Source organism: Panicum virgatum, chromosome 9K (assembly GCF_016808335.1).
Source record: "Panicum virgatum strain AP13 chromosome 9K, P.virgatum_v5, whole genome shotgun sequence".
NCBI classification, from domain to species: Eukaryota; Viridiplantae; Streptophyta; class Magnoliopsida; order Poales; family Poaceae; genus Panicum; species Panicum virgatum.
This window is the reverse complement of record NC_053144.1, coordinates 7,741,823-7,766,103: the sequence shown is the minus strand read 5'-3', so window position 1 is coordinate 7,766,103 and position 24,281 is coordinate 7,741,823. Positions and strand designations below refer to the sequence as shown.

Here is a 24,281-nt window from a genome sequence, read left to right as displayed (position 1 = left end):
CCTGGCGAGGCAAGCATGGCATCTCATCGAATTCCCCGACAGCTTGTGTGCTAGGATTCTGAAGGCTAAATATTTCCCGAATGGGAATTTGTTGGATATGGCATTTCCGGCAAGTGCCTCGCCTACATGGAAGGCGATTATGCATGGTCTGGAACTGCTGAGGAAAGGAGCTATTTGGCGCATTGGCAATGGCAAGCAGATCAAGATTTGGAGGCATGCATGGATCCCGCGAGGGATTACCCTGAAGCTAATGGGGACGTGGGTTCCCGATCTTCCGTCAGGTTCTGGATAACTCTCGTTGTAGGCAGAGCGAGACACACCGATCCGGCTTCAGATCCTAAGACCCGAATCCAGCAATCTTAGCACCACAACTCCTCTGGTTATCAACCGTGTCACAACCCGGTTGACCTCGCCAAGAAGGCTAATCCCTGCAAGCGCAACGAAGAACACAAGCAAGAACTCGAAAGAAACGCAGCTCTAATAAAGTGACTCTGCAGATGAATGATTAATCTCACAAGTTGGGGTTTCACAAACCGATGAACGGCGACAACTGTTCTTGACAGATTGAATCTAAGCAAAACCCGAGTCTCACGATGGCGGCGGCGGCTATTAATAAGGGTTTAGGTCGCGCAAGACCTCCTGGACGCGCCCCTATTGGGCTCCAACCCGATACACGGGCCATCGGCCCAAAAGCAGTGACGCAGCACCGGGACAGATTCTGGACGCCAACTTCCATAGATGATTCCCGTCGACTCCGGATGAATTTGAGCCTGAAACCAGAGCCATTGGAAGCTCCTTGAAATTATCTTTCCATCCATATCAAGTGCGCCCAAATCCGACTCTGTATGCAACCTGGGCGTCCGTTTTAGTGCGGCCTGTTCCTGGAGTCCGAAACTGAAACGAAGTCGAATCGGTTTGGGCCTCCATCTTGATCCGGACGTCCTTGCTGGTCCTCCACGCCTCCAAGGCCTTCTCCACACCCTTGCTGGTCCCCTCCTTTATTCCTAAGTACAATTAAGTCATTAGGTAGCAATCTATTCTCAGATTCACAATAAACATTACTTAGGAACGAACTCACCTGTAAGTTCAATTGTCGAGCACGTGCGCGAGTAATAGGACCTTGTATATCATCTTGAGGAGTGTCGTTTGTATCCGTAGGAGTGGTGTCCTCATCAGAAGCCGTCCGGGCGGAGGCGATCATGCAGACTGAAGTGGTGTTGGTATCCTGACCCGGCGGTCCGGACCCAACCAGTGATGATGCTGCGTGTTCCTCGTCCCAGATGTTGATGCAAGAAGCAACACAGTAACACACGTGTTTATCCTGGTTCCGGCCGTGGGGCCGTACGTCCAGCAAAGGGGTGTGCGAGAGCACTGCACTATCCTGCACCGGGGGTGCCTGTAGTAGGGGGTATAAGCGAGGCGAGAGAGGGAGGGAAGCTCCCAAGTCTCTGCTAGAGGGGGAGTTGATTGAGGCGAGTGCCAATATCGGGGTTCAAGGAGCGTATGTGCTCTGCTAGTAGTGCTGAGCGTTGTGTTCTACCGAAAGGTGGGCCGACCCCCCTTTTATAGACACAAGGAGGGACGGTGTACATGCACAGGGGATCGTGGAAGTCATCGTCTTCTCCCTGAATCGCGGGGGTGCAGTGTTCGAGCACTGTGGGAAGGACACTGTGGGGTATGGCGTCGGTTGTGGCAGTCGTCCTGGGCATCGTCCTTGACTCCATCTCACCGAACCAACGGTCCCGGACCCGCTTCCCGCTCGGGGACGGGTCCAGTGTCACCACGTGTCCCAGAGGTGGAAATTCTCAGCACCTATGGCCGCGGACCCGGACCCCCGCAGGTGGGTCCGGGACCTCCACATGCTATTCGAACTCCCGCGGATGGGCCCGAGACCTCCACGTGCCTATCCGGACTCCCGCGAGCTCTCGGCTCAGCTAGCTGCTCGGGAGGGGACCAGAGCCGCCACATGTCACGCAGACGCGGGCGCGGGCGGAGATCGCGCCTGCGTCCTGGCGGCTCCAGTGGGCGGCGTGGTCGTTACTGTGGGAGGTACCGTCCTCCAGGCGTGGCGTGGCGGCGTCCTGAAGGTCCTACAGGCCAGGGTCTTGTCCAGGTCAAGGCCGGAGCCGCTTCCGAGGGTCGTGCCCATGCCGTTCGAGGGCTCCGCGGAAGGGAAAGTATGAAGGAGGTATGGGGAGTTGGCAGTATGTAGCTGGAGCAGTGCCGAGCACGTCTTGCACTGCGTCGCAGGTTCCCACAGCGTAGCCACAGCGTCCGGAATGGCGGAGCAGTGACTGGAGTTGGTGGACGAGACTCCGGTCACCGCCACTGTGGGGAATGGCGACCTGACGCCGTCTGACCCGGGCGCTGTGGAGGAGTGGTTGGCATTAATGCCTCCGTACGGCGGACGGGTGAGCGGAAGGGCCGTTTGTCCTTTCTGTCGACGGGTGGCCTCGAGCGAGGCGGAGACGTTCTGCAATCTCGAGGGCAGGCTTGCTACCCTCGAGCGAGGCGGAGGCACGGGGCGTGGTCGAAGGCTTCGACGGGGAGCCCTCGAGCGAGGCGGAGATCACCCCGCGGGTTCGAGGGGGGTGCCGACGGGCCGCACCGCGTACGTGGGCCGCGTGCTGGGTTTCTTTGAGTCCTTTCCTTTTTTCCTGATTGGAAGGAGGCTGCAGGCCTTCGTGGGCCCGGTTGCCCAGCATGCTTTTGCGTTTTTAGGGCAATTTTAGTCCCCTGATTAGGGTGCGGCCCCTAATCATGGTATCCGACAAGTGGGTTAGTGTAACATCCAAAAAAAATTCACAAAATTAAATCAGGCGCTAAAAATAATTTTCAAAACATTTTCGTCGCTGAGCTCGAATCGTTTCCCGTCCGAACTCCTAATCTCCCGAAATTCCCCGGCGATCCTCCATCCCGGAACCCGCATCAGTCACCATCTATTTTTTTTCCTGTTTCCCTCATTTCTCGTGTGCGTCGCTTCTCGTCGGCGCCACGCCCGGCTCATGACCGTCGCCGCGAATCCCGGCGGCGTCTCCTTTTCTTTTTCTCCTTTTCCTCTTTTTCCTTCACTCGTTTTCTTTTCCACCTTTTCTTTTTCCCTTCTCCTTTCTTCCGTCTCTCTTCCTCTCTCCTTTCCCACGCACGGACAAGCACAGAGCAGAGAACAACACCTCCCCCATGTGCTGCACGCGCGTGCGCCTGTGCGCACACGCGTATCACGCGGCCGGGATGCCCGGCGCGCCACTCGGCCTCTGCCCGAGCCGTCCCGTCGTCTGCACCACCGCCGAGAATCGCGCTGCCGCTCCGCGACACCTTGCCGGCTCCAAGCACCATTAATGGCCGCCGAGCTCGGACACCGGCGCCCCCCTCTCCACTGCCTCTCCCGGCCTATAAATAGGGCCTCCGCGCAGCCCTCGGCCACCACAACCGCCCTTCCCATCGCGCCATTTCTAACATAATTTCGGCCGTGCCATTAGAAAACCGCCCAAAAATATTACTCATGTCTCCATATCTTAATTGTTCCCGATTCGAGCTCAACGATAAAATCTTTATTTCTTTTTCTTGATTTTATGCTTGTTTGTGTGCGTCGTAGATCACGGTGTGAACGAGGGAGAACCCGTCGACGAGCAGTACTGCGAGCAAGTGAACGAGGACTAGTTCTGCGACCCCAAACCCGAAGGACAGTACCTCGATCAGGACTTCCCGGAAGACCTTGAGAACGGCAAGTTCAATCCCATCCTTTGATGCATGTTTTGTCCTAGTTTTATAAACGCAACCTATTGGTCTGTTTTACAAAACTGCATATGTTTTGACTGCTGAAAACATGGTTGGATAGCCACCCCTTGATTTGTTATAACCATTCCTTGACCACCTAGATTAATGTCTGAATATGATTTATTCTATTTGGATGTTAATCGCTGCTATAACGCTTAGGACCTTGAACACGGTACAACTTGTTTTATAAAAGGAAAATGTGTGAGTGTGTGGGAAGGGAAAATGTGATATTTTCGAAAGATGAGTTAGATGGGATGGATGGCACTTCGGTGTGAATTGCCGAATGGTGTGCTCGTACCTGTGTGGTAGAGCAAGGTTGGGAGATATCCATCTCGTTACAATTAAGGACCGAGTTGGTGTGTCATCTTGCCTAACTCCATTATCATGCAAACCACTCGACCGTTGTATGGGCAACGGCTTAGCATAAACCCAACTAGTTAGTCTAATAGCCATCAGGAGAGCTGAGATCAACGGATGATCAAGGAGAAGGGATAAGCTCTATGTGACTTATGCCCTGGTTAAACCTCGGTGATAGGTCGACGACCCCTTGGTGGATCCCGTGGTGGCTAGTCAGGTCTAGCTAAGGTGGGTAATGGCTTTGTTGGGATTTGCACCGCCACTAAGGTGATCGTGTTGTGGTACCCCGCTTGTGGGTGAAGTTGCACACCTCTGCAGAGTTAAAATCTATTCGAATAGCCATGCCCACGGTACTTGGCGAGTTACGGTTTGGTCACACAACTAGTATTTCTTCTGGGAATGGATGGGTTGGCGTGAGTCGTTTTGGAAAAGTATCCGGCAGATGTGCCGTGTGCTACGACGGATGAGGAGTCTGGTAGCAATCTAAAACTGGGATCCTGTGTGGATCAACCCCACGTATACTCAGTACAAGATAATTGCTTTTGAAAACCCGTTTCTTTCAAATAAATCCCCGCATAAAAATTAGCTTTTCGCAAATTAAACCCTAGCCTTATCCTTGATTTACCCGGTGCATTATAATTCTATTTATACCCCCTCCGTGGGTGTGGTTGGACTTACTGAATACGTTTGTACTCACCCCATTCTTAATTTTTACAGAGGAAGATCCATACTTCATTTCCGAAGACGTGGAGTAGGGGTTTCGTCCTGCACCCAACCTTGCCAGTGGATAGGGTCACCCGCAGGAAGCTCCGTATGGCGCAAGACTCTGATGACCTCTTCGTAGTTAATGTCGTTGTGTGAGTTTTAGTTGTTATCCTCGCGATAGTGGTGCTTCACTATCCATTACCGCGTAGAGTTGTATGGTGATGTTCCATCTGATGTAATAAATGTGTTATCAGCCTCCTGGGACTGATATTTGTATCACATTTAAGTCTTCTCTTATGAGGGGACGCTTCAGGTGGTATCAAAGCCATAGGTTGGCCGTAGGACGAGACCCCTTTTTCGAGCCTTTCCACATTAGGACTTTTCTTGCTTAATCCTTTTTCCACTCATACACTCACCACTGATTTTTGCCCTGTTCCAATTGGCTGACAATGGATGGAGTGGCGGAATCTGCCAAGCAGAGCCCGGCCTTCCTAAGTTATTGCTACTCAGTCTGGAACGCGTCGGAGTTGTGGACCCACCAGAGTATGTCTACCGGGAGTACGACTCCAGGGGCACTCTTCGGTGCGACATGGTGATCTTCATGTGAAAAAGCACCCGCTACCCTGACGTGGACCCCTGGTTCATCTCCACCACTGGCTTTCGCTTCCCAGATACCTACCGAAGGTCACCCAAAAAGCCCTGCAACGCCTGCGTGTGGTCTACAAGCATCATCTTCAGCGGACTCCTATGGGATTTTTCCCGCCTACTGGAGGAAGAGGACGCTCATGGATTGCCCGGATGAGAGGACTTGTGAGGGAAGAAGAAGACCTAGAAGATACGGTCTCCCACCTATCCATCTACCTCACCAGCCTGGATGAGCTCTACCACGAACAGGCAGCACAACTGAAGCACCAAATCCACAGGGCAGAAAAGGCAATCCAAGAAATGGAGGAACAACAGACAAGAGCAGTACGAGCCGAGTATTCCCTAGCCGCTCTCCAAGCCCAATGGCAAGAACACGAGGCTCACAGAGGAGTAGGTGGGTGGATAGAAGAAGAACGCGAAGAAACCCATTGGGATAGGGGTACTCAGATCAAAGATGATGTGATGGAGCAGTGTCTTCCACCAAAGAAGCTCCCTATCCAGATCGAGGAAGAGTCCCCATGATAGGAGTAGCACTGCAAGCTAGAACCCCTATCCTAATAATCGTGTATCCATGGAAACTGTACCCCACCATGTTGTAATAATAAGTACCATCTATCCCCTTTATACCCAAATATTTGTGCAAAACTTGTTCACTCTACCTTTGTTTTCAGATGGCTGAGGAAGGATGGACCCAGGGCAATTACCAAGCTGTACCTGGCTTCCCCAGCCTTTTGATCAACGCCCTAGAAAGCCTTGGCGTTACGGAACGCCCCAGGTACTACAGCAGAGAGTACGAGCATCATGGTACCCTCCGCTGCAGGGTGATCCTGATCATCGCCAGAAGTGACCGCTACCCCGACATCCAGCCATGGCGTGTGACCACCACAGGGTTTAGGCACCAAGACACATATCCGTTGGCCGTCAGGAAAGTGCTCCGTTATCTGTGCCAGATTTTTGAAGGACACCTCACCCCCACTCTGATGAGGTTCTTCCCTCCGGCCATCAGAACCCCAGTTTGGGAAGCTTGTATGAGAAGCCTGGAACGGCGCCGCCATGAAGAAGACCCACTGTACCAAGTGGCTACCTACCTAGCCTCCTTGGATCAGCTCTTTGATGAGCAAGCCAGCATCCTGAGGGAGCAGACCCATCGAGCCGAGCAAGCAGAGCTCGCGGTAAGACTGCAACAGACCCCGGCAGCCCAAGCCGAAGCAAGACCCGCAGCCGCGGTCAGCAGCGAAGCGGTTGCCCAGGAGAGCCTCAGGCAGGCACGAGACCGGCGTATGCAAGAATGGACCAGAAGTGGAACACCAGTCCCGGCAATCGGGGAAGACCATGTCCTACTTGGGACGCCCGTCATAGGATGGGGACCACTCTTGAGAACCCCACAAGTCCCACCCGAGAACCCTGAAGGGTCTACTGCCGCTGTTGAATGAGAAGCTGCTGCGCAACTCTGGGAAAACGGAAACCTAGTGAATGGCGAGCAAAGACTGCTCGTACCCCTGGAAGCACGCTCCGAAGAAGGCTCGCCCTACGAGTAGCATGCCCCGAAGCCACCCCAGCCCCTTTGGCTTAAGTTTCACCCTTAAGTGTGACCCTGTACCCGGACGTGTAGTACGCGTTTGGCCTTGTCCCAGTGTGTACCCCCCTGCAGGAATAAAGTTGTTTGTGCTTGTTGTTTGCTAGTTTGTGTGCTTGTTATTAGTTTGTGTGCTTTTTGGCGGAAGGTAGATTCTGCCTTTTCAAAAAAACGAATTAAACAACTTAAACATCACTTAATCCTAATCCCAATCTCACAAAGACTCTGCCCAATCTACATATGGCTTCCCGGAGCGGTACGAGGGCCTCCCACAACCGGACACCTGCAGCCGCTGGTGCGGGAGGACAGCCTAATGGACAGAACCCTCTTTAGGAAGAACAGGAAGTGAGCCAGAACGGAGGAAGAAATCAAGGAGAAGTGCCACTACCACCACCACCCCCCCTCGGGGACCTGGCACAGATAATACACAACCAGACCCTCATACTGGAAACACTGGCCAATGCCCTCATCAACAAGCGGCCACGAGAGCAGACATTGAATGACAAGCTGACAGCTTTTCTAAGGACCAAGCCACCCACCTTTGCTGGATCCAGCAAACCCTTGGATGCAAATGACTGGCTGCGTGTAATCCAGAGGAAGCTCGAGCCGTTCGAATGCCAAGATCGAGACAATGTTCTTCTGGCAGCCCACCAACTCACCGGGACTGCCTTAGCCTGGTGGGAGAATTACTGTGTCGCTGCCGAAGATGCCTCCACCATCACTTGGAAGGAATTTGTGAAGGAGTTCCACCGCTATCATATCCCCTCGGCCACCATGAAGCGCAAGGCGGTTGAGTTCCGCGCACTGCAGCAAGGATGCATGTCAGTAGAAGAGTACACCTACCAGTTCATGGAGCTGGCCCGATATGCACCAAAAGAAGTGGACGATGATGAAAAGAAGCAGGACATGTTCAAGAAGGGATTGAACCCAGAACTCCGGACCTTGCTTACCCCTCAGATCTACCCAGACTTTAACACTCTGATGAACAAGGCCATTCTCACAGAAATGGCCAAAGCTGAAGAAAGGAAGGATAACAAGCACAAATTTCTGGAAAGCAAGGCCCGCCAGCAGGACCGCTTTCAGAAACCAAGAAGCTTCAGCTACACTGCACCAAGATCTCAGGCTCCAATGCAGTATAGGACCCAGTCTCAGGTGACAGGCCCACAGGCCCCTAACACACAGTTCAGGAGCCAGAACACCATGAAGGCCCCGGAGAGCAATGCAAGCCAAGTCACCACCAACAACAATGCTAGGGCCTGTTTCAACTGCCGTGAGACAGGGCATTTACATCGCCAACTGCCCGTATGCCAAAAACAAGCCTGCTGCATCGGTCTTCTCCAACTCGGTGAATGGGCCTAGGCCACCTGTGTCCGGAGCCAACTGTGTCCCCATCGGCAGCAACAACAAGGGCAACAACAACAACAACAGCCAGCAGCCTTATGGACGAGCCCGCATCAACCACATCAACGCGCAAGAGGCTCAGGGTGCACAAGGAGTAGTACTTGTTGAGTTCCTAGTTAGCTCAACTCTGGCAACAGTATTATTTAATTCTAGAGCATCACACTCATTTATATCATCAAGCTTTGTGGATAAACATAAAATACCTACAGTACTACTAAAAACACCCCTATTAACCCGGACGCCTGGAGGTGATATCAAGTGTCAACTAGGTTGTCTGCGGGTAAGGATCAATTTAAGTGGAGTAGAGTTTCTAGCAGATCTAGTAGTACTTAAGTCTAAGGGAATAGACGTGATCCTTGGAATGGACTGGTTATGCCTGCACAATGGTCTCATAGGTTGTACTGACAAGGTGGTACACCTAACGAACCCAGCAGGAGTACGAGTGACCTGCCATACCCAGGAAAGTGGACCAGACCCAATGGTGTTTAGCATGGAAGCCAAGACCTTGGAAGAAGTCCCGGTAGTAAACGAATACCCAGATGTTTTTCCTGAAGAACTTCCCGGAATGCCACCAGATAGGGATATAGAGTTTGTCATCGACCTTGTCCCTGGAACCTCTCCTATAGCCAAGAGACCCTATAGGATGGCAGCCTCTGAATTGGCAGAATTAAAGAAGCAACTGGAAGAGCTACAACGAATTGGCTTCATCAGACCAAGCTCGTCGTCTTGGGGAGCCCCAGTCCTATTTGTCAAGAAGAAGAATGGGAGTATGAGGTTGTGTGTAGATTACCGGGCACTGAACGAAGTTACCATCAAGAATAAGTACACCCTCCCCAGGATTGATGACCTTTTCGATCAACTAAAAGGAGCCAAGTACTTCTCCAAGATTGATATGAGGTCAGGATATTTTCAGCTCAAGATTAGAGAAAGCGACATCCCAAAGACAGCTTTTGTCACCCGTTACGTGCAGTTTGAGTTTAAGGTGATCTCTTTTGGACTCACCAATGCACCTGTTTATTTCATGAATCTCATGAACAAGGTGTTTATGGAAGAGTTAGATAAGTTTGTCGTAGTATTTATCGACGACATACTTATTTACTCCAAGAGTGTCCAGGAACACGAGCAACATCTGCGAGTAGTATTGGAAAAGCTGAGAGTACATAAGCTATATGCCAAATTCAGCAAGTGTGAATTCTGGCTTGAGAAAGTAGCTTTTCTTGGTCATATTCTGACCGCAGAAGCAGTAGCAGTAGACCCTAAGAAGGTCGAAGCAGTCTCCAACTGGCAGCAACCGACCAATGTTAGTGAAATAGAAGTTTTCTTGGATTAGCTGGGTATTATCGAAGATTCATTGAGGGATTCTCCAAGATAGCTCGACCCATGACAGAGCTGCTTAAGAAGGAAAAGAAGTTTGTTTGGACAGAATCCTGCGAAAGGAGTTTCCAGGAATTGAAGAGAAGATTGACAACCGCCCCGGTACTCACCCTACCGGATATTCATCGGGAATTTATCATTTATTGTGATACATCCCGACAAGGTTTAGGGTGTGTCCTTATGCAAGATGGGAAAGTAGTTGCATATGCTTCCCGCCAACTCAGGCCTCATGAGCAGAACTACCCAACACATGATTTGGAGTTTGCAGCCGTAGTGCATGCCCTCAAGATTTGGAGATACTACCTGATTGGAAACAAGTGTGAGATATACACGGATCATAAGAGCCTGAAGTATATCTTTACCCAACCAGACCTGAACCTCAGGCAAAGAAGATGGTTAGAACTGGTTAAGGATTATAATGTGGAAATTCATTACCACCCTGGCAAAGCTAATGTGGTAGCCAATGCCTTAAGCCGGAAATCTTATGGACCCAAAGATGCCCATCTGCAGGAAGAAATGGCACGATTGAATGTGCGCATTGTCCCTCTAGGTTCCATTCGCAAGATGAGCATTCAACCCACTCTGGAGGATAAAATCATAAAGGCCCAAAGTTCGAACAAGGACTTGATGGAAATCCGAACGCAAACTGGAGAAAATAAGGCACTAGATTTTAGAGTGGATAATGAGGAAACTTTATGATATAAAAATAGGATTTGTGTGCCCAGGAAGGAGACTTCTGGCAAATAATCATGGATGGAGCCCATAACTTGGCCTACTCCATCCACCTAGGATCCACCAAGATGTATATGGATTTAAAACAAAAATACTGGTGGAAGGGAATGAAAGCGGATATTGCACGGTTTGTCGCCCATTGTGATACTTGTCAAAGGATCAAGGCCGAACATCAGAAGCCAGCAGGATTGTTGCAACCCCTACGCATCTCGGTTTGGAAATGGGACGAGATAGGAATGGACTTTATAGTGGGTTTACCCAGAACACCGAAAGGACATGACTCCATATGGGTAATAGTGGACCGACTCACTAAAGCGGCTCATTTCATACCCATGCGAACCAATTACAGTGGAGAAAAGCTAGCTAATCTTTATGTGGAAAATATAGTAAAATTGCATGGTGTACCTAGCCGAATTGTTTCAGATAGAGGGACCCAATTCACCTCTAGGTTCTGGAAAAGTTTACATAAAGCCATGGGCACCATATTGGATTTCAGCTCCGCCTATGACCCACAAACGGATGGCCAAATAGAGAGAGTAAATCAGATTGTGGGGGATATGTTGAGAGCATGTGTCCTTACCTATGGTAAGGATTGGGAGCAGAGTTTGCCCTATGCGGAATTTTCATACAACAACGGTTATCAAGTAAGCCTGGGCATGTCACCATTCGAGGCTCTTTATGGAAGAAAATACAGAACTCCCATGATGTGGTCAGAAGTTGGAGAACGTGCCCTAGTTGGACCCGAACTCATAAAGGAAGCAGAAGAAAGAGTGGCCAAGATTAGAGAAAAGCTGAAGGCCGTCCAGTCTCGACAGAAGAGCTACGCAGACAAGAAGAAACGAGAAATAAACTTCAACCCGGGAGAGTTCGTCTACCTTAAGGTTTCACCTATTCGTGGAACTCGAAGATTTCAGGTACAAGAAAAGTTGGCCCCTCGGTACATTGGACCATACCAAGTTCTGAAGAAAGTCGGAACCGTAGCATACCGTCTGGAGCTACCACAAGGAATGTCAGATATACACCAGGTGTTCCATGTATCTCAGCTAAGGAGATGTTTGTGGGTTCCCGAGATAGAACACGTGCCAGTAGAAGCGATAGATTTGCAGCCAGACCTGCGATACCAGGAAATATCGGTCAAGATCCTGGACATTGTCACTAGGAGGACAAGAAACTCCGAAGTACGGATTTGCAGAGTTCAGTGGAGGAAAAGAAACTAGGAGGACACTACCACACGGAATAGAAGAAGCTACATGGGAGCGTGAAGATGGTCTGAAGAAGGAGTTCCCCCATCTCTTTAGGAACCAGTCGAATCTCAAGGATGAGATTCATTTTAAGTGTGGTAGGTTTGTAACATCCTAAAAAAATCACTAAATTAAATCACGCACTAAAAATAATTTTCAAAACTTTTTCGTCGCTGAGCTTGAATCGTTTCCCGTCCGAACTCCTAATCTCCCGAAATTCCCCGGCGATCCGCTGTCCCGGCACCCGCATCAGTCACCGTCTATTTTTTTCCTATTTCCCTCATTTTTCGTGCGCGTCGCTTCTCGTTGACGCCACACCCGGCTCACGACAGTCGCCGCGAATTCCGCCGGCGTCTCCTTTTCTTTTTCTCCTTTTCCTCTTGTTCCTTCTCTCTTTTTATTTTTCTCCTTTTCTTTTTCCCTTCTCCTTTCTTCCATCTCTCTTCCTCTCTCCTTTCCCACGCACGGACAAGCACATAGCAGAGCACAGCACCTCTCCCACGCGCTGCACGCGCGTGCACCTGTGCGCCCACGAGCACCACGCGGCCGGGATGCCCGGCGCGCCACTCGGCCTCTGCCCGAGACGTCCCGTCGTCTGCACCACCGCCGAGAATCGCGCCACCACTCCGCGACACCTCGCCGGCTCCAAGCACCATTAATGGCCGCCGAGCTCGGCCACCGGCGCCCCCCTCTCCGCCGCCTCTCCCGGCCTATAAATAGGGCCTCCGCGCAGCCCTCGGCCACCACAACCGCCCTCCCCACCGCGCGCCCTCTCCCCAGCCTTGCAGCGCCACCACCATAGCCGCTGTCTCCCACCTCCACCCGCCGCCGTGGACAACCCTTCACAGACCGCTTCCGCTCGAGGTGAGTAGGGGAATCGGACCCCCTCGGCCTCCTCTCCGTTTTCCCCCACTTCCCGGTCTCCATCGCGCCCCGAGGGCCGCCGGCCCATGGCCGCCCCCACCTGCGCCCTCCTCTGTTCCACGTCTGAGGGGAGGAGGAAGAAAGGGCTATTTTTTCCAAAGCCCCTCCCTTTTCTCCTTTTTTGTTAAGAAACCTCCCACCTCTCTGAAGTCCTTTTTCAAAGAAACCCTCCCTGTCCTCCTTATTTAAAGAGATGACCCCTCCACTTTACAAAACATTTACACCTAGGCCCCTGCCCTTCTAATATGGCCTGGATATTTTCAGAAATTCCAATGAAGACCTTTCCTCTCCCAAAAGTATTTGCAAATAGGCCCTTGAAACCTGGTTCAGACCCTAACCACTCCTTTAACATATCATTTCATGCGCCAAACATTCTCCAATTCTCCCAAAATTCAACCACGCCATTTCTAACATAATTTTGGCCGTGCCATTAGAAAACCGCCCAAAAATATGTGTGAGTGTGTGGGAAGAGAAAATGTGAAATTTTCGAAAGATGCGTTAGATGGGATGGATGGCACTTCTGTGTGAATTGCCGAATTGTGTGCTCGTATCTGTGTGGTAGAGCAAGGTTGGGAGATATCCATCTCGTTACAATTAAGGACCGAGTTGGTGTGTCATCTTGCCTAACTCCATTATCGTGCAAACCACTCGACCGTTGTATGGGCAATAGCTTAGCATAAACCCCACTAGTTAGTCTGATAGCCATCAGGAGAGCTGAGAGCAACGGGTGATCAAGGAGAAGGGATAAGCTCTGTGTGACTTATGCCCCGGTTAAACCTCGGTCATAGGTCGGCGACCCCTTGGTGGATCCCGTGGTGGCTAGTCAGGTCTAACTAAGGTGAGTAATGGCTTTTTTGGGATATGCACCGACACTAAGGTGATCGTGTTGTGGTACCCCGCTTGTGGGTAAAGTTGCACACCTCTGCAGAGTAAAAATCTATTCGAATAGCCGTGCCCATGGTACTTGGCGAGTTACGGTTTGGTCACACAACTAGTATTTCTTCTGGGAATGGATGGGTTGGCGTGAGTCATTTTGGAAAAGTGTCCGGCAGATGTGCCGTGTGCTACAACGGATGAGGAGTCCGGTAGCAATCTGAAACTGGGATCCTGTGTGGATCAACCCCACGTATACTCAGTACAAGATAATTGCTTTTGAAAACTCATTTTTTTCAAATAAACCCCTGCATAAAAATTAGCTTTCCACAAATAAACCCTAGCCTTATCCTTGATTTACCTGGTGTATTATAATTCTGTTTATACCCCCTCCGTGGGTGTGGTTGGACTTGCTGAGTACGTTTGTACTCTCCCCATTCTTAATTTTTACAGAGGAAGATCCAGACTTCGTTCTCGAAGACGTTAAGTAGGGGTTCCGTCCTGCACCCAACCTTGCCTGTGGATAGGGTCACCCGCAGGAAGCTCCGTATGGCGCAAGACTCTGATGACCTCTTCGTAGTTAATGTCTTTGTGTGGGATTTAGTTGTTATCCTCGCGATAGTGGCGCTTCACTGTCCATTACCGTGTAGAGTTGTACGGTGATGTACCATCTGATGTAATAAATGTGTTATCAGCCTCCTGGGACTGATATTTGTATCACATTTAAGTCTTCTCTTATGAGGGGACGCTTCAGTTAGTGATCTGATTGATGAAGAAAATAGATGCTGGAAAAATGATATTCTGAATCGTTTCTTCTACCAGCATGATGTGGAGGCCATCGAGAGAATACGTATTCCTTGGCGCGAGTCGGATGACGTAGTGGCATGGCACCCTGAGAAGTCGGGATGCTTCTCTGTGCGGAGTGCATACATGCTAGGTGTGGATCTACGGGATGCAGAGGAAGGGCGTGGCTCCTCAAGCTCATGCCCGAATGGGAGGCGGCCGGTGTGGAAGAAGTTTTGGAAGCTCCCCATCCCACACAAAGTTCGGATCTTCGCCTGGAAGGTTATACAGGGTGAACTGGCCACTGAGAAGAACAAGAGAGGCAGACACATTATACGCGACGCAGCATGTGACATCTGTGGGATGGAGGAGGAGTCGGAATTCCATGGTACTATGTCCTGTCAGCACGCACGTTCACTGCGTTCTGCCATGCGGTGGCTGCGTCCAGAGGAAAAGTACCTGGTTCATACCGGGCCGGAATGGCTGCTACACATTGTGAGCCTCTCGGAACCAGACTCAGCTGCGCGACTCATCCTCACCATGTGGCGTGCCTGGTTTGTCCGAGATAGATGGACTCATGAAGGTAAATGGCAAAATGAGTCGACATCCATTAACTTCCTGCTAAGTTACTGGGACACGCTATGCTGCATCAGGCAGGAAAAAGTGCTGGATGACAAGGGTAAAGGTATAATGCATCCCATGCAATGGCAGTTGGGATCTGAAAGGCCGCAGCCAAAGAAGCTCTGGTCAGCCCTGCAAGAGAACTGGGTCAAGGTTAATGTGGACGGTGCCCTAGCGGACTCCGGGGTAGCAGGGATTGGCGTAATAATCAGGCACAGTCGTGGAACTGTGTTGCTCTCAGCTTGGAAGTCCCTGCAGAATGGTACCTCTGCCGAGGAAATAGAAGCGCTTGCCTGCCGGGAGGGCCTTCACCTCACTACGGGAGATGCCCCCTTTGCCGTGTACCAGGGGCACACGGTAAAGCCCCAAAAGCCCACGGCAAACCCTTTGCCGTGTGCCGCACACGGCAAAGCCAGCCTTTGCCGTGTGCTATATATCGGGCACACGGCAAAGGGTTTGCCGTGTGCCACTCTCGACCCACGGCAAAATAAAGTAGCCAGCCAGGAACGATGACATGGCCAAATATTTGTCGTGTGCCCTGCAGACGTGGCACACAGCAAAGTTCAAATCTTTGCCGCGTGCCATGGTTTTTGCACACGGCAAAGATTGGCACCTTTGCCGTGTGCCATGGTTTTTGCACACGGCAAAGGTGCCAGAACCAATTTTTTTGTTTGATTATTACGTATATGGTACTCCCAGAAAATCATATATATCATAATAATTATTCCATGTATCCGAATAAGCATCACATGCATTTGATACACACATACAAATAAAGTCTTGTTTTGTTCATCGACAACCACAAGTACTGGTCAAGTTCATACAAGTTCATACAAATCAAGTTCAAACAAATCCATAAAAGTGGTACAAAGCAAGTCCATACAACATAACTCACGGGGCCGACGGCGGTGGCGGGTGCTACGGCCACATCTGCGGGGGCGGCCATGTAGGCGTCTGCGACCAACCTGGCTACTGCTGCTGAATCCAAGCCACCCATTGAAGTGGTGGCCACACAAACTGCTGAGTCTGCTGCACCGGAGGCAAGAAGTCAGGATTCACTGGCCCATCATTGGATGCCGCTGACTGATTCTGCACATAAGCGAATATATATTGAGTTGCATAAGAATGAAACTACAAGCATTAGCCTAAGTTCTAAGTCATTGTAGATGTATCATAAGATATTATTTTTAAGTAAATCTAGGTTAATGCTAAGTCACTAAGACATTTCGAAACTCGATAGAAGTCAAAACCACTTACGGTATGAGGAGTTTCTGCACGACGAACAAGTGGGGCCGGAGGGAATTGTGGAGGCGAAACACACATCGCCGAGCCAGGGCTTTGCATAAATGTTAGAGCTTGATCCAATTTTTTCTGGATGTCGTCCCGCTCGGCCCTCCACCTCTCCTCTGCCGCCTCCTGCCGTGCTTGGAAGGCTGCTTCCATCTGGGCCTAAAGGATTTGATCCCATGGTTAGAATTCAAAGCTAACATATGTAAAAACGGAGGAACGACGGATGAAACAGAAATAACCTTGACAGCCTCAATCTGAGTCTGTGTAGTGTCTGGCCGTGGGCGTATGGCAGGGCTTGAGCTGGTACTCCTGGCTCGAATCTGCGAGAGAGTGGGAGTAGTCGCCGTGTCGACTAAGCTGTCACCAAACCAGTACCGTCCATGCTTCTTGCCTCCTCCCGCCCTCATGACGACTTCTCCATCAATGGGCTCATTGATCGCATCAAACTCCGGCCCATGAACTTCTTGTGCCATCGAGGTGTACCCATTGAGGCAATTGTGGACGCTTGCGTTGCTGTACACTTCGGGCGGATCCTGCGGGTTGAAGGTGACATCGGACGTCGCCTTTCCTTTGTGGGCCAAACAGTATACTTGGACTTGGGTGCAAGGCACACCACCATGTGACGCCGACTGCGAAAAAAGGAAGATGATTAGAAATTATGCAGAATTGAGCATTAGAATAAAGAAATTAATTCACATACATATCTAGCCGCGTACGCCTTGAGGTTACGGTTGCCCTGATGGTGCGATGCACCTGGTATCAGCAAACGCCGCTGCTGGGCAGCCTCGTGCATCTCCACCCACTCTTGTGCGCACCACCGGTCCTCTATCATTTCCCAGCACGGATAATCATTGGCAATCCACCACGGAGGCACCTGCACATCATCAATATCTAATACATTTAAGAAGAACAAATGGAGCATACTTGATAACTCCTTAAGATTGAATCTTTACCCGCAAGTATTGTTCCCAGGTAAGTCTGATGTCTCTCGCATGTCCTTTGTAGATCCTCACTTTTTCGATCCTGGCCTTGTAGTCGATGATGGCCTGGATGCGCGCCTCGTAAAGCATATCCGCCACCAGCTTGTAACAAGCTCTGCTAGCCACCTGCATCGCCCTGGGCATCATTCCCTCCTCGCATCTGTAGAAATCCTGCACAAAAACGTGAACAAAGTCATTATTTCAAAACCCGGTGCAATGAATATGATGTATTCGTAAATGTAGTTCCATGAGGACTTACCCATAATTCGTTCAACACCTGGTGCGCCTTGTTGTCAAATGCCCTGCCTTCCTCATCTGGTCCATCCGGTGCGGCGATGTAGTGCTCCCACGAAGAGGCTGGCTGACGTACCCCAGCAATATCCATGGCGCCTAGGTAGTGTTGCTTGCAGAGGAGGCCCAGGATGCCATTGGCCATGCGGTTGTGAGCAACACCTGGAACAACTATGTCAAAGTTCCTGCTCAAGTTATTGAGAGATAGTATTAGTGTCAATTGTGATTTTGAATATATCAAAAAGAAACGTATTGAAATCTTGTAAACTTACTTACCTTTTCCCGTCATGTCGGAGGACCGGTCGGTGCTCTAGAGGTATCGGACGATCCGGGAGCCTCGAGGGGCCTCGCTGCTAGACGGCAGGTACGCCCAAGTCCTCCTCCTCGTCCGCCCCATCCTCCTCCTCCTCCTCCTGCTCCTGCTCCTGCTCCTGCTCGTGCTCGTGCTCCTCAGCACCAGGATCCTCCTCCTCCTCCTCCTCCTCCTCCTCCTCCTGCTCCTGCTCCTGCTCCTGCTCCTGCTCCTGCTCGTGCTCGTGCTCCTCAGCACCGGGATCCTCCTCCTCCTCCTCCTCCTCCTCCTCCGCCACCTCCGCCTCCTCCTCCACAAGAGGAACACCTCTCCTGTGCCTGCTCCTCCTCCTAGCCCTCCCTCCTAAAGCCGTGCCGGAGCCCTCAGTGGCGTCGCGCGTCGACGAACCCGCTCCACTCCTCCGACTTCTCGTGCCTGTCCGTCGAGTCCTCTGGGAGGACTCACCTGCCTGGGTAGATCTACCGCCCAATAGGTCTGTGAGTGACCTCATCAGACCTCTGCCGCGCCCCGCCATCGCTGAACAATCTCCTGAAATTAAAATGAGTAAATCAATCAGTAGATGTCATTAAAAATAGTACAATTAGTATATAAAGTAAGTACAATGACTAAAATAAACAAAAATAGTACAAAAATTAAGTAGTACGGTTCTTACATGTATTAAAAATAGTCATCATGATCTGGATTAGCCGGATCATATGTCTCATCATTGCTATCACGTGTGTCGATATAATCACCATCAATCTCCTTAGGAGGAACACTGTCATCATCACTGTCATTGTCTAAGCGTAATCGCTCTAGTAATTCTAAGTCCTTGACATTGTAAACCTCATCCCCTGCATCGTCGTTATCAATTCTTTCATTGTCCTGTTCCATTCCCATCGCTTCGGTTAAGTCTATCTGAAAAGTCCCATCTAGCCCATCTTCTTGAAAGAACTCACGGGCATATGTGTTTGGGTCTATGTTGTAATCTTCATTGTTCGGGACAGGTAATTTACCGTGTGGCGATACCTTGTACACAACATCCCAACCCTTGAGACGATTGTCGGTTTGGTACGGATATGTGAGATAATAAACTTGCGTGGCTTGTTGAGCCACAATATAGACATCATCTCCTGGATACACGGACGCTTGTTGAACTTCAACTAGCCCAAGATTCGGAGTCCGTCTCACAGCATGAGGATCAAACCAATGTCATTTGAATATGACATGTTTTAGAGGTTTCGACCCATGAAACGTGAGTTCGTATATTTCTTCGATTCTTCCATAGTACTCGAGCCCATCATCTCCTGGTGTAAACACTCCGGAATTTGTGGTCCTTCTATTCGGCCGACTCTGCTCGTGACTTGTTGTGTGGAAACGATATCCATTCACATCATAAGCTCCAAATGACTTGACTCTATAGGCACAACCATTGACAACCTGACGCAACTCGGCATTCACTGAGGCATCGGTTTGGGTCTACAAGTTCAAGCAGGCCAAATTATGTACACGTCCGAGCAACTTGTAAAATCATACTACGAAAGAGCCACGACGTAGACATTACCTTTTGTTTGAACCAAGAAATAAAATCAGCCTTTCCATTTCCCGCTCCCTGTCTAAGAAGGGTGTCAGCTTCCTGGAGGGTAGGTATCCTTGATCGATGCCAGAATTGCACATGAAATTCCCTGGTCGAAAGAGAAACGAACGGGTTGGATGCCGAAAAAGAAGTACTCGAGAACTAAATGAATGCAGAGAACTTACTGTATGTACGGCTGCACTTCGGATAGGTTGGTCACCACATATAGCATGATACTGCGCCACTCTTCAAAATTTAAGGTCTTGATGCTCGCAACTCTTGCACTTCCGAGTTGCCCTTTGAAAAGGCTGAGGTTCGAGTCAGCTTCCCCAGCATTGTAATGTGAGGGTGGATTATGCACGCTTGGAAGATTCTCAGTATAATATTTCGATGTGAAGTTTGACACCTCCTCTAGAATGTATGCCTCTGCGATGGAAGCTTCAATTTTGCATTTATTTTTACATTTAGTTCGAAGGACTTTTTGACATCTCTCAATTGAGTAGCACCAACGATCTAGCACTGGACCCCCCATTCGTGCCTCGTATGGTAGGTGCAAAATCATATGCTGCATCGGGTTGAAGAAGCCTGGTGGAAATATCTTCTCCAACTTACAGAGCAACACAGGCGCCATTCTTTCCATTTCTTCAATAACGGTCAGAGATAACTCCTTAGCACAAAGCTGGCGGAAGAAAAAGCTCAACTCTGCCAGCACTTGCCAGACTTGATCAGGGAGGTATCCTCGAACCATCACCGGAAGAAGCCTCTCTAACCATATGTGATAGTCATGACTCTTGAGCCCGTTGATTCGCATAGTAGACAAGTTGACTCCCCTCCTCAGATTCGCTGCATACCCATCAGGGAACATTAAGGTTCGAAACCACTCTAGCACTTCCCTCCTCTGGGGCCTCGTCAGGACAAAATCGGCCTTAGGCTTTTTCCATGCCTTGCCTGACGCAGGAGGCCTCATGTCTAGCTTCGGTCTATCGCATAATGTTGCTTGATCCACTCTGGCCTTAACATTGTCCTTTGTCTTCTCTACAATGTCCATGATAGTTCCGAACAGTGCCTCGGTGACATTCTTTTTAGAGTGCATCATATCAATGTTATGTGGAAGGAGGAGATCTTGCATGTAGGGAAGCCTCCACAAGCCCGACTTCTGCGCCCAAGCATGTTGCTGACCATATCCCTCAAAACCACCATCTGCATTAGCCACAAGACTATCTAATTGAGCACGAACACCAGCACCTGTCATAATATGAGGGGGAAGGTCCAGAACTTTGACACCTTTCGTGAAGTTCTTCTTATCGCGTTTGAATGGATGGTTAAGAGGGAGGAATTGTCGATGTTTGTTGAACGAAGAATATTTCCCACCCTTCCGCAATCATATGAACATCAGAGCTGCCTTGCATACTGGGCAAGGGAACTTTCTGTGAACACACCAGCCGCAGATTATTCCATATGCCGGCAAGTCATGCAGGGAATAATGGTACCAAACATACATCCTAAAGTTTCTCTTTGTAGCTCGATCGTATGTCCAAACCCCTTCCTCCCAAGCACTGAGGAAATCATCTATCAGGGGCTCCATATAGACACTCATATTATTTCTCGGATGTCCAGGAATTATCAGCGACAAGAATATGTTCTGTCGTTGGAAAATCACGCCGGGAGGGAGATTGAGGGGTATAACGAAGACAGGCCAACAAGTGTAAGGTACAGCCGACATTCCATATGGATTGAAGCCATCTGTTGCTAGGGCAACACGCACATTACGAGCTTCATCTGCTTTGACTCGATGAATCCCGTCAAAATGGGTCCATGATTCAGCATCAGATGGATGTACAAGCTTATCAGGATTGTATCGAGTTCCCATTTTGTGCCATGTCATCTGTTTCGCGGACTCCTCGGTCATGAATAGCTGTTGGATCCTCGGTATGGGCGGAAGGTATCGTAGGACTTTCACGGGGACCACGAGCTGCCTCTTCTGACCATCACTAGTATCTACCTCTACGAACCTAGAAGATTCACACTTTGGACAGTACTTTTCTTCTGCATGTTCTTTCCTAAACAAGATGCATCCCTTCGGACATGCATGTATCTGCTCATACGGCATCTTCAATGCACGAAGGAGTTTCTGTGCCTCATACATGCTTTTTGGAAGAATGTGACCTTCCGGAAGCAGAGTGCCAACAACTATCAACATAACATCAAAAGCATCTCGACTCAGGGTAAACTGGGACTTCACGGCCATCAGGCGCACAATGGCATCCAGTTGTGAAACCTTGGTATGCCCATGAAGGGGTTCTTGTGCTGCACCCAACATGTCATAGTACGCCTTCGTGGTTGGCTCTGGCTCCTCCTCGCTACGTTCTCCCTCGAAGTGTGCTTCATGAAAGTCATCTAACATATCTCCTACCCCAGCATCAGCATCATGATCTTCAATGCGTTGCCTAACGACCTCGTTTCTCATACGATTGCCTTCACCATGGTAGGTCCACCGGGTACAGTCTCTCGTAAATCCATAATTGCAAAGATGTTATGTCATGACTTCCCGTGTCTGTCGACGCGTGTTTCCACATTTGGTGCAGGGACACCAAGTGCATGAGCCTCCTTTAACCTTTGCAAATGCTCGATCCAAGAAAGTCTCGGTCTTTTGAACCCATTCCAAGGTCAACTCCCCCCCTTGTTTCCAACCGGAGTACATCCACGCACAGTCGTCCATACTCTATCATATCAACGAGTAATATAATATACAAGAGAACGTTTGCATCTACACGATGTCTAAACATTCTACTAGGTTAAGATAGGTCCTAATCCCACCCGAAGATGCGTATCTTGAGTCGATTTCCATGCTCTACTCCGATCCGGGACAGAATTTCGGCAGCATTTCGCCGCTGTTCTCCAAATACACGTCTCGGAAGAGAGATTGTGTATCCAGAGAAAAACGGGGAAATGATGCCGATACTCCGTCTCGAATGCGAGTAGAACATGGAAACTAACCCCATCTACACATCCTCAGGCTGTCCAAAAAACGTGGACAGTTCGAAATAGATACGGTCGTACATATGCAAAGTTCTGCATATTTCCATCCGTATCTATTTCGAATGGGAGGCGCCTAACTAGGTTACGTGATATACGAACGTACGGTACGAAAAGGGGAGTCTTGTATGCCTCACCTTGCTATACGTCCTGCAAACTGAGGTGGGTGACACAAGTGGCCCGGTGGCGGAGGCCCGCGACGGGAACTAGGAGCCGGTGCTCAGCTCTTGCAAAAAAAACATTTGTCAGATTATATTCAGCGTCATGTTACTTTTGATCAACTCAATAGAAAACATTGAACTAGTATTTTGCCTCAGATATGTTTCGTTTCATTTGATCTTGAACTTGCAGCGGGAGAAATCTTCTCAACAAAAAGAGTTCATGATAGACATGGAACCATGTGACACATCCATCCCAACCATCATATCATCACAAACGAGAGTTGCTTTGGGCATGGATGTGTCACATGGTTTGATGGCAATCATGAGAAACATATAACTACACGACACACTGAATACAGCCACAAGCTCAAGATCATCATATGTTATCCAGAACAAATCTAGGTATCAATTTATATCATCACGGGCAACTAAATTATGTAATATATTACGAACATGAGAAGGAGCAAAGGCCTTTTTCACATGCTCACCTAGGGCTCGATGGCTAGCTAGCTAGGCCGAGACGCGCAATGAACGACTCGAGGATGGTACAATAGCCTCTCCTGCCAAAAAAACATGTGTCAATTATATTGATTTAATGCATTTTGTCATGGCAAAAATTAGTTGAGCATGCAAGTTCCACTATGCAAATTCACCTAGGACTCGATGGCGACCGTGGTGAGCGCGCCCGCGTGGAAAGCCTGGCCGGCAGCGGCGAGTGTGGCTGCGTGGCGAGCGAGCATACCGAACACGCCGGCGTGGAGGCGTGGAGAGCGCAGAGGGTATGTCCGGCGCGTTGGTTGGGGCGGGCGTGGCCGGCACCGTGGCCGTGCCGAGCCCGGTGGCGTGGGCGTGCCGCGCCGGTGGCTCGCGCAGTGCAACCAAGTGGAGGGCGTGGGCGATGCGCGCCGGTGGAGGGCGACCGCGTCGACGGGGGCCGGCAGAGAGCGGCGCGGAGGCGGGGTGGACGGCCACTGCCGCACGGGCCGGGGCGTGGGAGGCCGGCGTCGTCGGCCTGCCGAGCCCTGGCGGGCGTGTCGACGAGAGCCGGCCAGGAAGGGAGAGGAGGCGGGGGTGGCCGGGAGCACCGACCGGGGACTGCCGAGCCCGCCTGCGCGCGGGCCGGGGCATGGCGGGGGTGGCCGGGGCGCCGGCGTGGCGGCCAGGATAGGCGCGGAGGCGGGGTGGCGGGGAGGGCGCGCCGACCGGGTCGGAGCCTAGTGGCCGGGACAACCGCGTGGCAGGCGCGCCGAGCGGGCCCTGCCGAGCCCGCCTGCGCGAGGGCCGGGGCGTGGCGGCCAGGACCGGGGTGGCGGGGAAGGCGCGGCGGGGGAGCGGCATGGCGGCGGGGAGGGCGCAGCGGGGCGTGGCGCCTCATGGCACGTGGCGCGGCGACCGGAGCATAGCGGGCAGCAGCAGCGGGCGCGGCGGCGCTGGTGGCAAGAGGGGGAGCGGGGTGGCGGCGGGTTGGGCGGGTGTGTCGGAACGGGTGGCCAAAACGAGTGGGGAGTTTCCCCTTTTGCCGTGTGCCACCCGATCCGGCCCACGGCAAAGGGTGGACCTTTGTCGTGTGCCCCGATTCGGCCCACGGCAAAGGGCCGGAGCGGGCCCAGTAGGGACGGACCACTTTGCCGTGTGCCTCGATCCGG

At 50.8% G+C, this 24,281-nt stretch overlaps 2 protein-coding genes and 2 long non-coding RNA genes across 4 annotated transcripts; all 4 read right to left on the bottom strand.

Annotated features, from left to right (window-relative positions):
* Nucleotides 1-16,380: 16,380 nt before the first annotated feature.
* On the bottom strand, nt 16,381-16,849 carry LOC120648496. Its single transcript, XR_005664969.1, has 2 exons — nt 16,539-16,849; nt 16,381-16,458 (listed from the first exon to the last, which is right to left on the bottom strand). It is a non-coding gene; the product is annotated as an uncharacterized LOC120648496 (long non-coding RNA).
* Nucleotides 16,850-16,972: 123 nt separating this feature from the next.
* Nucleotides 16,973-17,859, bottom strand: LOC120647673. Its single transcript, XM_039924542.1, has 4 exons — nt 17,843-17,859; nt 17,539-17,755; nt 17,253-17,450; nt 16,973-17,173 (listed from the first exon to the last, which is right to left on the bottom strand). Exons 1-4 carry the CDS (start codon nt 17,857-17,859, stop codon nt 16,973-16,975), a joined length of 633 nt encoding a protein of 210 aa, XP_039780476.1.
* A 395-nt stretch (nt 17,860-18,254) lies between these two features.
* On the bottom strand, nt 18,255-23,197 carry LOC120648494. The gene is made up of 3 exons (XR_005664968.1): nt 23,124-23,197; nt 22,612-22,700; nt 18,255-18,411 (listed from the first exon to the last, which is right to left on the bottom strand). It is a non-coding gene; the product is annotated as an uncharacterized LOC120648494 (long non-coding RNA).
* A 77-nt stretch (nt 23,198-23,274) lies between these two features.
* On the bottom strand, nt 23,275-23,973 carry LOC120647672 (nascent polypeptide-associated complex subunit alpha, muscle-specific form-like). The gene has a single exon (XM_039924541.1). The coding sequence runs from the start codon at nt 23,971-23,973 to the stop codon at nt 23,275-23,277; it is 699 nt and encodes a 232-aa protein (XP_039780475.1).
* Nucleotides 23,974-24,281: the final 308 nt, after the last annotated feature.